Here is a 14,105-nt window from a genome sequence, read left to right as displayed (position 1 = left end):
AAATGTAACTTGATATGGAGAGTGACCAGAATTTCGAATAGATTGTCTTAAGTGTAACTGTCAAACTGAATTATGTTATTCCCTCAGGTAATTGACTCTGTCAAATCATTTGAATTTCATACACATACTTCGCATAGAGACTTAGAAATCACAGGCCCATGTGTGGTAGCACTTTTCAGGGTAAACAGGTAATGTGAAATATATTGTTTAGATCTACTTCACATAGATTTTGCTATTTTATGAGCATATAATTGTGGCACAGGGGGAAATGTTGTGATAGTTACAAATTTGTTGGCAATATACCTTAATTAGATTCACCTCTCCATTGTTCTTACTCATTCTCTTTCCTGCCTTCTTAGTGAAATTTCAGCAGTTTCCAATATAGTATTTGCATATATCACTACAAAGTACATCCACTACATTCAATGCCATTCACAATTTCCATATGACATCGGCCATCCACTGGTACCCACTGCCTGGAAAGATCTTCTTTACCTTCCTGTCCTTTTCTTTTTAAGTTTTTATTGATAGTCCAGGGGTGTTTCCCTTTGGAATCTTAGATATGTTCATATCATGCTGCAATCAAATTAATCTCTCTATTACTTAGTCTTTCTCTACCCTGCTGCTCCCCTTTTATCAACAGCTTACAGTGCATTACATTATATCACCTTTATATATAAATGGAATGTTTCCATGGATTTTTCACTATGTAACATTTCTTTCCCTCTCTGTTCTTCCAGTGTCCTAGCAGATTGACTCGCTAATACAATCTCTCTCTTTCTCTAAATTTTATGCATATAAAATCATACATACATATATATATATATATATACATTTAACATGCATCCTACAGGGAAAACATGTGACCTTTCACATTTTAAGCCTGCGTTATTTAACTTTGCATGATATTCTCCAGTTCCATCCATTTACCTGAAAACAAGATAATTTCATTTTTCTTAATTGGCTGAATAATACACCACTGTGTATGTATAGAAACATTGTCTTCATTCTTTACTTATGGGGTCTCTGGAGTATGTCTGTACTTGGCTATTATGAATTGTGCTTCAATAAACATGGATATGCAAGCGTCTTTATCTTTTCTTGGAACTCCTTCAGGTATATGCCTAGGAGTGATTTTGCTAAATTATATGAGAGTTCTATTTCTATTTCTAAATTTTTAAGGAATCTCCATCCCATGTTGCATAGTGATTGTCCATAATGGTTGTACTGCTTTGCATAGTGGTGGGAATTTACATTCCCACCAATGATGTAGAAGTGTTCCTTCTTCCACACACTCTCCTCAGCATTTGTTGTTTGTGTTTTTGGTGGTAACCATTTTGACCGGAGTAAGGTGCCATCTGAATATTGTTTTGACTTCCATTTCCTTTATGGCCAAGAATGGTAAGGGCATTTCTTGTACTTCATTCGAGAATTATGTGTTCAGTTCATTCACCCATTTATTTAGTGGGTTGTTGATTCTTTGCAGGATTAGGGTTTTGGGCTCCCTGTGTTTTGTAATGCACACTTCTCAGGTGCATAGGATATTTTCCCATTCTGTAGACTGTGTCTTCAGTTTGTTGCCTACTCAGTATACTGTGCAGAAGTTTTTAGTTTCATACAGTCCCATTTTTAAATCTTTTCCTTTAATTGCTCATCTATTCAACTTTGCTTCATGAAGGCAGTACCTATGACTTTATGGTCCACTGTGTTCCCTATTTTTCCTGGAATAATTTCATATTTCTGATCTTATATCAATATCTTCAATGCAGTTTGAACTGGTAATAGTACAAGGTGAAAAATGTGATTTAAATTGAATCTTATTCAGGTGGAAATCCACTTTTCCCTCAACTATTCATTGAAGGTATTGTCTTTTCTCCAACTCATACTTTCAGTTCTTTTCTCTAAAATTAAATGGCTGTAACCAACTGGATCTATGTCAGGGTCTTCTACTCTATAACATTGTTCTTTGTCTCTGTTTCTGTGTTAACACTATGCTGTATTTTTACTCTGACTCTGTAATATAGTTTGAAGTCAGGCTTTGTGAGACATCCAGCACAGCTCATTTGGATCAGGATTGCTTTGGTCATTCAAGAAATTTTGTGCTGTCTGAAATTTTGGATTAACTTTTCTTTCTCAGTGAGTTATATCATTGTAGTTTTGACTGGAATTCCACTGAACTTGCTTTCAATAGTGTAGCCATTTTAACAATATTGATTATGCTGTTTCAAGAGCACAGGATGTCCTTTCATCTTCAATGTTTTCATTGACTTTTTGTTTAAGGATTTATAATTTTAATTGTATAGGTGATTCACAGCCTTTGTTAAATTAATTCCTAGGTATTTATTTTTTTAAGCTATTGTGGATGGTATTGTTTTATAGATATGTTTCTCAGAGAGTTCAATATTTGTGCATAGAAATGGTACAGATTTCTGTACCATTCTGTATCTTTCTACTTAGATGAACTTGATTTTGAGATCTAAGAATTTTTTAGTTGAGTTTGTAGGGTGTTTGAGGGGTAATGCCACATCTTCTGCAAATAGGATCTATTTGATTTCTTCCTTCCTTATTTGAATCCCCTATTTTCTTTCACAAGACTTTTTTCTTTGTCTATGAGACATGGTACTAGGTTAAATAACAGTGAGTCAGTGGACACTATTCCATTTTTCCTGATTTTAGTGGAAATGGTTTCAGTTTTTTCCCCATTTAGTCTGATGTTGGCTGTGGATCTGTCATATATAAACTTTATAATTTTGAGAAATATGCTTTCTATTCCTAGAATTTCCAAAACTTTTATCAGGAAAATATGTTGACAGATTTTTCTGAATCTTTTGAGATGTGTGTCTTTGTCCTTGATTCTGTTTATATGTTGTAATATATTTATTGATTGGTGTATGTTGCACCATCCTTTCATCCCTGTACTGAAATCTACTTGGTAACAATGTGTCATCTTTTTAATGTACTATTGGACTCTTTTACCAAGTATTTACAACTTGGCATATTTTACATAAATGAACCAAAATAAAAAATTTAGATAAATATATTCACAAATGTATTTGAGAGCACAAGTTTACACAATTTTAAAGATAATTTAAAATTTTTCCTACAAAAGTCATATTACACACAGTAAAATTATCTACATTTTAAGTATGAAACTCTTTTGTTTCCATTATTTCCTGCATTTGTTTGTTAACAACATTTTGAAATTAAGTTACAGGGTTGGTGACAGAGCAATGAGCTCTGTTCATCATTACATAGCTAAAATAATGGAATTGCAATCCATGTATCATGCAGAATTCACATGAAATCTATTAACTAGCATGAGATGGTGCCAGGCATCTAAGTTACATTTAGATTTTGTGGACTTATAACTGAAGCTAAAATATTCAAATGAAAATGAAAGATTTATGAGCAGTAAATGATATAGATTATTTGTATGCTATTATAGAGCACAGATTCAAGAATTAAAAAGCCAATAATGAGCAGTCCTTTTACTGAGAAAAAATATGGTTGGACAATAACAGAAATTACTGATGAAAATTTATTAAATTTCCAAATAGTTTCTTAACACCTCTTTATTTAATCATTTATATGTGCAATGTTATTATTACCATATATCTGGGTAGTAAGTTAGTAGTATCATATGCTTATGTGAAATTGAGTCCAATTTTAAGGCTGCACAATCCAGACATAGGAGTTATCCACTAAAAATTATTTGAAGTAAAATACAAGTTGATTAAGTATTAATAATGACAAAGGATAGTATCAGGAAACAAAATGATAACAATGAAATAACTGTCACATAATACTGTTTTCTGATTATAAATGATTAACTTTAATTTAATGCTCTAATGTGAGTTTGCATAAACATTTTAATGAGTGGAATTTTTTTTCCATTTTCCTAGAATAAAAAAGCTGTATTTGAATGGTTCCTACATTAGTTTAATGCAATAATCTTCTTTCTAAATGAAGAAAACATGTTTTCCATTCATTTAGGATACAGATAATTCTCTATTTTTTCTAGAACATGGTGCTTGTAGATGCCTTATTTATCTATTATTGTTAGTCTTCTAACTTTGTTCAGTTGAAGTCTCAAAATTAGGAATGTATAGAATGAGATGAATAATTCATAAAACAATAAATGAAAGAGTTCCAAGAAGGCTGGGTTTGTAAAAACTGAGAAACATTTTTGAAAGCTTGTGAATTTCAAGTTTGAGTATTTTATTTGTGTTTAATTTCATTTCAAATAACTAAAGAAAGCTTGGTTTCATGGAATTCATCTAAAATCAATTAGGTGGTAAGACAAGGCAGGACAACTGCTTGTGCCTACAAATAAAAGACCAGCTTGTGTCACATAAAGCAACCAGGTGTGTGTGAACCTATGTATAATATATTTATATCCATTCATATATTGATACAGAAACATATAATTCTGGGTTTCACCTTTTTTGTTATGTATTTACAACTCTTTTTGCAAAGATTTTCTAGCAATACAGCAACACAGAATATAACCCAAGTCTCAGAAATTTAACTCATAGGACTCTCAGACAATACAGGACTATTCATGTATTGTTCTGTTCACAGTGCTTGGAAACCTGTTCCTGAATATGTACCTGGTCAGAGTACTTGATCACAGAGCTTGATAACTTGGATGTCATGTCTCCTTCCCAGTTCTATACTCAAAGTACTTCTTCCTCTCCAAACTGTACTTTGATAACATCTGTCTCCTTATACCATGGTCTCAGAGATGATTATAGACATCTAATCTCATATTAGATCATTTTCTTACATATGTCTTTTTTATTGATTTTCAATGTATGGATGCTATGCTGTTGACTTTCATGGCATGTGGCTTTTGTTGTTCTATTTATAACCCTTTGCATAATAAACCTTGAACTCTTTTTTTAACAAAAATATTTTTTATTCAGTCTTATGGACTCATTGCTGAGTAATTGATTATCTTAAAACATACCTGTTTTAGGGAAAAATCTAATTTCTTCTAACACACATTATTTATATTGACTCTTCTGTTACTTCTATAAATAACAGTTATTTATGTTCTAGATGAAATATTTGGTTTTATTACAATCTCAGGTTTTATAAAGCATACTATAAAATTTCTCCTCCATTCTGAGAATCTGTTCCTCAGTTGAGTGGAGTTATATGTATCTGTATCAATATACATATGTATGTATGATTTTTTATTTTTAAGAACAGGCTTTGCAGTGTACTTTTTGAAGAAATCTTTCCCCAGGAGTAATATACATGGTGGTGACTTCTGTAAAAAATTCTTTTATCTACAGCCTGAAGATCTTCAGAAACCTTTATAGAGTCCTAAGGAAGATTCTCAGTAGAATACTGTACTCTTAGTACCCATGACATCCTTTTAGAATGTAACAAGGAAAAATCAATAAAGGGAAATAGTTACACATGTTAATTTCACGTCCTTGTTTGCAATATTTTTGTATAGTACCTTCTAATGATATTGCCTATTATGTGGCAGTTGCTAGAGTTGAATGAATGCTGAAGGAGGAGTTTTGAAATTGGGCATCAATACATAAAAATTCCATGAATGGATTATGTTGGTGGTTAAACAATGCTGCACATGTTACTTATACCTGAAAACAGTGAACACTGAAGGTGTGAAAACAGTAACTTTATTCTCCTACATATTTTACCATAAGTGATGTAAATAAAATTCAGATGGATGATTTTTACTAAAATAAGTCAAAACTTAATTGGATAATACACTAGAGAATGTTGCCACAGTGAGGAAGAGACTGCTAACCTGAAGCATCTTCATTATCTCATCTTCCTCCTTCTCCAATGTTAGGAAGTCCTTCAAGATCATGAAAATATGGACTAATTTAGCTAATTATCAACTCTGTATATTGATCCTCCTAGGTCATACAATAAATAGTCAATAATTACTGTACTGCCAGACTTGCCATTTGTTGATTTCAGTCCAATGGATTCCATGTGTGTTTTTGCTCCAAGAAACTCTTCGCTGAATCCTTTACAAATACCTGTCCTGAGAAAATGCTGGAGTAGTCATTAGTCATCTATCAGGGAGTTGCTTTGGAATGTACTCTTTTGTCATGGCACAGCAGAGAAACCCTACAACCAGTAAGTCCTGAGAGAGACAGTGGGTAGAGGAAGGCTCAGCAGAAACATTACTTCCAAATCATGAGGAATAATACGACAGTTTTGGTAGCCTGTGGAAGAGAACCAGTGGGCAAAATTGCAGTCATGAGGACTGTAACTTTATGTTGTTGGTTTAATGAGGCAATAAGAAATCTTACTCAAACGTACCTTTCCTTGCACATTGTTTCTACTTCCAATAGGTATGTCACCCATGTTAACAGGAAATACTTCCCTCCAAACTCTGTCCTAAATTTTACAAGGAGATTATGAAGGCAAAGATAAACATGTGGAGGAGGACAATAGTGAATTTAACATTGTAAAGACTTGTTGAAGGCTTCCTAAATGCTATGATCTGTGCTCTGTATTTTAAGAAGTGTAGATACTTCATTTATACATGAGGTTTATTGTTTTGGAGGAAATTAAAGAGTACAATGTATTTATGAAATTTTAACTATGATGTTAAGAAATACAAGCAAAGCAGTGTTTGAAACATGCTGAACATGGACAGAGGTCTTCATTTTGGAGTATCCTGACTGCTTCTTCACTTGACAACTCTACCAGTCATTTCAATAAGTGACAGTCAGTGAAGAGTTCTTGTTTATTATTCTCTTGCTTTTAGAATTCTTTGTAGATCACAGGGAAGTGCTTTTGCTGTTGCAACATAATCCAATACAGCATGGATATTTATGAATAACAAAAATATGACAGGAAACATGGGCACACAGCAACTTAACACAGAAATCTCTCTGAAACATTTGCAGATATTCCCACCTCCTTTTTCTTTTCCAGTGATTCTTGTCCAGTGATTCTCACAAAGACACATAAAATCTATCTTTGTTTTCACAACAAACTTGAAAGTGTTTAAAATGGACCTCATGTGTTCCCACAGTTAAGACTCTTGCAGTGTGGTTACAATTGTTTGGTAAGTTGGTGATAATGAAAAAGATTATTGTATTTCTGAGTGTGGCAAAGCACAACAGTAGTCCCAGCCATAGGGAAAGCTCACAAGTTCAAGTTCTAGGGCTGACCACAAGTTCAAAGGCATTGTACCTTACATAGCAAGAACCCTGACTGAAGAAAAAAATTACATTAGCAAATCAGTCTCTGAAGCTGACTATTTGGTTTTGAACCTATTATATCTCAGATGTTCACTTTGTATTTCTGATGCAAACTATTGTCAACTGAGTTGATTTCTTATTGACATGTTCAGGAAAAGAGGAAAGATACAAAAAGAAAAGAAAGTGTGTAGAAAAGCATTATGACTTGGGAGAAGAAACATTTCAGAATTCACATCATTCAATAATCCAGTGTAAATTGAAAACTGCATTCATCTATAAATTCAGCATTTTTATGGCAATGGATTTTTTGTAAAAAAATAATGTTCGTGAATAGTGGCACACACCAGTACTGTCAGAGAAATGACAGGTGAAAATGGGAGCACTGTCGTTACAGAGAAGCCCCTGAAAATGTTAGCATGACCCTATCTACAAAAACAAGGAAATCATGGTGGTGTAAAGCTGAATCCCAGCTGGTCGGGAAGTGGAGGTAGAAGAATTGTGGTCCCAAACTAGTTGGGGCCAATGTCAGAGACCATATCTGAGCAATAAACTAAAGCAAATTAAGAAATATCTTTTGATCTTTAAGAAGAAAAGTCACTCTAGGTTTGCATCATGGCCCAAGTTTTAGGACACTTGGAAGTGAAAACCCTGAGTTCAAATACCAGTACTACCAAAAACACCCAATAAAATGATAATTTATATATTTACATATCAATAGATATTTAAACGGGTTAAAAGATAAGTAAGTAGAAGAGATGCTAGATCAATGACAGGTAGGTGGACAAATAGATAAAAATAGATAGATGATAGATGTATATATGAATATAAGAGAGATATAGAGAGAGATGATACCTAGATGGACTAATAGATGATAGATGGATAGATAGATGATAGGTAAATAGATGATAGATAGGCACATGATAGATGAGAGAGAGAGAGAGAGAGAGAGAGAGACTACATTTTAAACAACTTTTAGATGATACAAATAGGTGGAGATCAGCATGATTTTCCCCATGCCCATTAAGCAGCTTGATTAAAGTGAGGTGTTAAGACACACAAATTCTGTAGAGAGTGGTATGGCAGTGATATGGGCATAAATATTCATTTCCTGAACTTCATACTAGGGTTCTGTCTGTTTAAATGGAGCAAAATGTTAATATTCTTTATGCATGATTAAATTATCTTTTTGTCTTATCCTAGAGGAGTATGAGAAATAATTTTAGAAATAAGTTTGATAGTTTAGCTTTAGGGCAAATGAAAAATTGGTAATTGATTTCTTATTTGAAACAAAATATTTAGGTGATTACTAGTAAAATTGGACATGTAATACATACTTATATTCAAACAACTATATCCCATTATATGGAAATGTTGTGATATGTAGTGAGGCATAAGAATATGGAAAGGAATGTCATAATAAATTGACAAATTAAATGATACCTGTTACTCAGGTATGTTGTGTATTTTGTTAAAATATTTGGAGTTCAGTGTATTTTTCTCAATCACTCAACACAAGTTGTGAATGTAACTAGTACTTGTCAGTGGAAATAGGTGTTGTGTTGCTTGTTACTTATATGATCGTAGGTACTGTGAGGTAGGCTTTAAATAACTATGAGAGAAAATTCTACCCAGCAAATTCATGACAGTTTGTCTTCAGGGGACATGTGCACAGAGAATGAATCCATGTAGTGATACCAGCAACACAAATTTCACTGGTGAATATTGACTTCAGAATAGTTACATAGTAATGATTAGCTATTATTAAATGGTTACATATTTGTATCATTCAAAGGTGTCAATAATAATACCTTATACTAATGAACCATTTTCTCAGTGTTATTGAACATTCAAAAGCAGTGGTTCTCAAGTATTTTTTATCAACTGATTAAAGAAAACAGGACATATAAGTTCTCTGACTAAATCTGGTATTTGTCTGAGGCTAGTTACCCGGCTATTTTACAATACCCACATTCAAATATGTTTATAAATGAGACTGAGATAAAATGGCACTGTATGAAATTTAGAACTATTTAAAATTTTCTTACCACAAATCTATAATGGAGGCCATTAGGATACCAATGTTAAGATGTGGAAAGTGCTAGCATGGTTATATTTTCTCCTGTACTTTTTTTATTCATATGTGCATACAATGTTTGGGTCATTTCTCCCCCCTTACCCCCTGCCCCTTCCCTTACCCCTCTAAGCCCTAGCTACCAGGTAGAAACTATTTTGCTATTATCTCTAATTTTATTGAAGAGAGAGTATAAGTAATAATAGGAAGGACCAAAGGTTTTTGCTATACAGGGAGTTGACTCACATTGCTTTCCTGTACATGTGTGTTACCTTCTAAGTTAATTCTTCTCAAACTAACCTTTTCTCTAGTTCCTGGTCCCCTTCTCCTATTGGCCTCAGTCACTTTAAAGTATTTGCATTAGTTTCTCTGCATTGAGGGCAACAAATGCTATCTAGTTTTTTGGGTGTCTTACCTATCCTCATACACCCCTTGTGTGCTCTCACTTAATCATGTGATCAAAATCCAATTCCCTTGTTGTGTTTGCCCTTGATCTAATGTCTGCATATGAGAGAGAACATACAATTTTTGGTCTTTTGGGCCAGGCTAACCTCACTCAGAACATCATCCTGTACTGTTTTTGTTCTTCATTTTTCCAAACAAAGAATAAAAATAAAAAATATTTGAAAATTGCTTGACTTACAAAGAAAATTTTCTAACAGTTCAAGGACAAACATTATTCTTGATGTTATTTTAAATGGGTAGGATACATTTTATGATGTTCTGGGAGTTGATACCTTTGTCTTGATTTTAAATTTATCTGTTGAGTATCAATAAACCAGTTGTTCATAGGAGAAGGCAGAAACAGAAAAGAAGAAAGAAGCAGTTCTAGCAAATTCTGGTTTTATCAGAAATGGGAAATATATCTCAAGTTATATGAACATTAGTATGGATACTTTACTTGGGATTTAATGCATCAAAAACTTATAAAGTGTTAAATGAATGCTTATTTGATTTTCCAACACTTTTTCTTTCATCTCAAAAGGTGTCCTGACAATACAAAGCTCCAAAATCTAACCTCTGTATCAGAATTTCATCTCAATGTACTCTCAGAGGATCCAGACCTACAGCAAATCTTTTTTGTGTTGTTCCTTCTTATTTATCTCTTAACAGTGCTTGGGAATCTGCTCATCATCCTGGCCATCAGCTATGTCTCCCACCTCCACACCCCCATGTACTTTTTCCTCTCCAATCTGTCCTTGGCTGACATCTGCTTCATCTCTACCACTGTCCCACACATGATTGTGAATATTCAACTTCACAAAAAAGTTATCTCCTATGTGAGCTGTGTGACACAGATGTCCTTCTTTGGCATTTTTGGATGTATGGATGATCTGCTGCTGACTGTGATGGCCTATGACCGGTATGTGGCCATCTGTCACCCCCTGAAATACTCCATCATCATGAACCCTCAGCGTTGTGCCTTCTTAGTTTTAGTATGTTTCTTGTTTAGCCTGCTGGACACCCAGTTGCACAATTTAATCATCTTAAATTTCCCCTATTTCAAAGATGTTGAAATTTCAAATTTCTTTTGTAACCCCCCTCAACTCCTTAGTCTTGTCTGTTCTGATATATTTACCAGTAACCTACTCATGTATTTCACTGGCACCATATTTGGGTTTCTTCCCATCTCAGGAATTCTTTGTTCTTACTGTGAAATAATTTCCTCCATTCTGAAAATACCATCAACAAGTGGAAAGTATAAAGCCTTCTCCACCTGTGGGTCTCACCTGTTAGTTGTTTGCTTATTTTATGGAACAGGCCTTGGAGTGTGCCTATTTTCAGATGTGTCATCATTCCCCAGGGAAAGTGTGATAGCTTCTGTGATGTACACAGTGGTCACCCCTATGCTGAATCCTTTCATCTACAGCCTGAGGAACAAGGACATTAAAAGTGCCATGAGAATCCTATACAACAGAATCATGCCCAAATTTTCCATTGTGAATATCAGTTGGATAATGCAAAAAAATTAAACATCTGTACTTTAATAAATCCTGCCTCCTTGGTTACATTAGTATGCAGCTGGATGTGTTTAATTCCTCATCATGTTTCATAGTTTTATTGACAGAGCTGAGAGAAGGAAAACTGGCAATTTCTTTTCAAATGTGTGCAGTTTCACTTTGAGGAAGTGAAAGATTTCTGGAGATGATGATGTTTGCACAACAACATGTATGGAATTAATGACATTGATCTGTTTACTATGGTCAAAATCATAATCATTTTGTTATGTTTATTTCACAATAATAAAGTATTGTATAATAAGCATAATAATCATTAGACCAAAGATACAAAAGAAGCAAATAATACACATTAGTTTTTTTGGAGTAAGAAGAAAACCCAACTATTTTAGACATTCATTTTCTTTTCTTCTTCTTCCTCCCCTAATATGAGTTAGTTTTTTGAGACTAACATTGCTTGAACCATCTAGCAACATATTGTCTCTATTTACTGAGTTCAGAGGTCATGTGCAGCCAGCAGTATCATTGATATTTATTAGTTTACAATAGATATTAAGTTATATTTATGTGTGTATATAAACATAGTAAGAGCTATCAGTTTTGCTTTTATATAAATATATGTTGCCTTTTTTAAGAAAAATACCTAAATCTTTTTTATTTCTAATTCCCAACAACCAATACCTTGCTTGGAACAAAGGACACATTAAGAAATTGTTTGTTAAACACTGAATGGGTTCTTCCTCAGTTCAAACAAATGGGACATAATCACCGTGTCTTCCATACACTTGTTGTTTTCCTGCTATCCCATAAAATAATGTCCCATAGAAGTTTAGAACAAGGCATCTTTTGTATCTGTGTCATGCACACCTGAGCTTATAACTCCATTTAGCAACATATATAACATTTAATTATCCAACTGTTACAGTAAACATTTTTGGATAAACAAGCAGAAAGAGAGGTAGAAAATCCAGAAGGTAACCATAGGCTGTTTATTTGGACTAGACACATTTTAAGGTTTTGAAACATTACAGACTGCAGTGCTATCTATACTTGTATTAACCAACACACATGCTATTTCCATAATAAAATTCTTTACTTGAAAAAATGCATAATCAATAATTTCCAAACTTCCTGTAGGTGTACCAAAATCCATGAGAAGGGTGTTGTTCTTCATTTTTCAATTAAGCATTGTGAGCACAGAATTTCAGAAGTGAACACAGACTCTGTAGAAGAGCATGTACTGGTACTGGACTTGATGATTCATTTCCTGATTTCCATGGTAGCACACTTCTCTTCTACTAGAACCAAATGGAAATAATATTCAAACACAGGATAAAATTTCTTGATGATTCTTTATAGAAACACTTTGTTTAATTGACTGATTGCAAGAATATTTTTGAAATAGTATCATCAGCACGAGAGTGTTTATTTGGCAATGATTATTTTCTTTTTGAAAAATGTAGATTATTAATAATAAAATTAATCATGAATCAGCTGTTGAAACTCTAATGACTATTCTCTACCTACATAATATCTCAAAACTTGCACTTTTGTAGTTTAGAGAGAAGTATATGAATTTTGAAATAATAATTTTCCTAATATTAAAATAAAAAAAAACAAAGATATCTGTCCCTTGAAGACAAATCTGATGTTGATGAATCTAATCCACAGACAGACTTAAAATAATATGTGTACATAAGGTAACATATTTAATTTTATAATATTCAATTAGCTTTAGGTATTTAGCTAAGTTTTTATGTAAACTGTTTATGGATGCATAAGTCAATCTTGACCTAAATACTAAGAGAGAAATCTCACAACCAAGTTCCTGATAACACTATTCTTTGGATTTCAGGTGTCCAAGAGAATAGAATCTTGCAGAGATACCCAGAGCTAAAATTTCCTAGGTAATATGCTTCTCAAACAGGAAGCATATTATTTAACATTTATATTTTAATATAAGCAGTGGGTATAATTGAAAGTAATAATATTACAAGATGATAATAATGGGTCATTTTCTACATACCATGAAATAATGTTGAACAGTACTGGTTCTTCACCTAGTTAAAACAGGATTACCAACACCTTCACATGCACATTAAATTTCTCTCCATTGTGCATAGAGTTTCACAGAAAAGCATATTCAAATATGAACCTGAGAAGCACAAGTCTATTCATTTTAAGATTTTTTTAAAACCATGGTTTGGTAAATATATATCAAAACAAAATTCAGATTCAATGACAGGCCAGAAAGAATGCCTCTCATCATGAAAACAACACATGCTAGCAAGGATGCCAGAAAAAGGAAATTTTATACATTGTTGGTGGCAATGTAAATTAGTGCAACCACTATGGAAATCAGGTGTATGTTCCTGAAAAATCTAAGTATATAACTACCATACAATCTTGCTATAGTATTTCTGTGTATATACTTACTGGCATATAAACCAGCTACAAAATTGTAATACCTACACATGCATATAAGCATTGGACTTTTCACCACAGCAAATTTTAGTTTCAGCTGAGGTGCTCATTCAACAGATTAGTGGGTAAGTAAAATATGTTATATATGCATAATGGAGTATTTCATAATCATAAGAATGAAGATACATAATTTTCAGAAAAGTGGATGAAACAGTAGATCATCATGTTAAGTGAAATACAGTACACTTAGACATTCATATATCAACTGTTTCTTCTAATATGCAAAATCAAAATCTAAAAATGGACTAAGGAGCCAATGTGATGTGAAAGAGTAAAGAAACTAAGTTAAAAACATTATGTATTTAAATCTGCATGTGGAAATACATTACCCTACAAAATTTCAGCTATTTTGAATATTAAATTTATAATCTGAGCTGTTTTTAGGAGTCATTA

The 14,105-nt window shown here is 33.1% G+C and overlaps 1 protein-coding gene across 1 annotated transcript; it reads left to right on the top strand.

The window, feature by feature from the left end:
• The first annotated feature begins 6,183 nt into the window (after nt 1–6,183).
• LOC109677977 (olfactory receptor 7E178-like) lies at nt 6,184–11,243 on the top strand. Its single transcript, XM_020153698.2, has 2 exons — nt 6,184–6,341; nt 10,256–11,243. Exons 1-2 carry the CDS (start codon nt 6,184–6,186, stop codon nt 11,241–11,243), a joined length of 1,146 nt encoding a protein of 381 aa, XP_020009287.2.
• Nucleotides 11,244–14,105: the final 2,862 nt, after the last annotated feature.

Source organism: Castor canadensis, chromosome 14, assembly GCF_047511655.1.
Source record: "Castor canadensis chromosome 14, mCasCan1.hap1v2, whole genome shotgun sequence".
Taxonomy (NCBI): Eukaryota; Metazoa; Chordata; class Mammalia; order Rodentia; family Castoridae; genus Castor; species Castor canadensis.
This window is presented reverse-complemented; position numbering and strand designations above follow the sequence as displayed.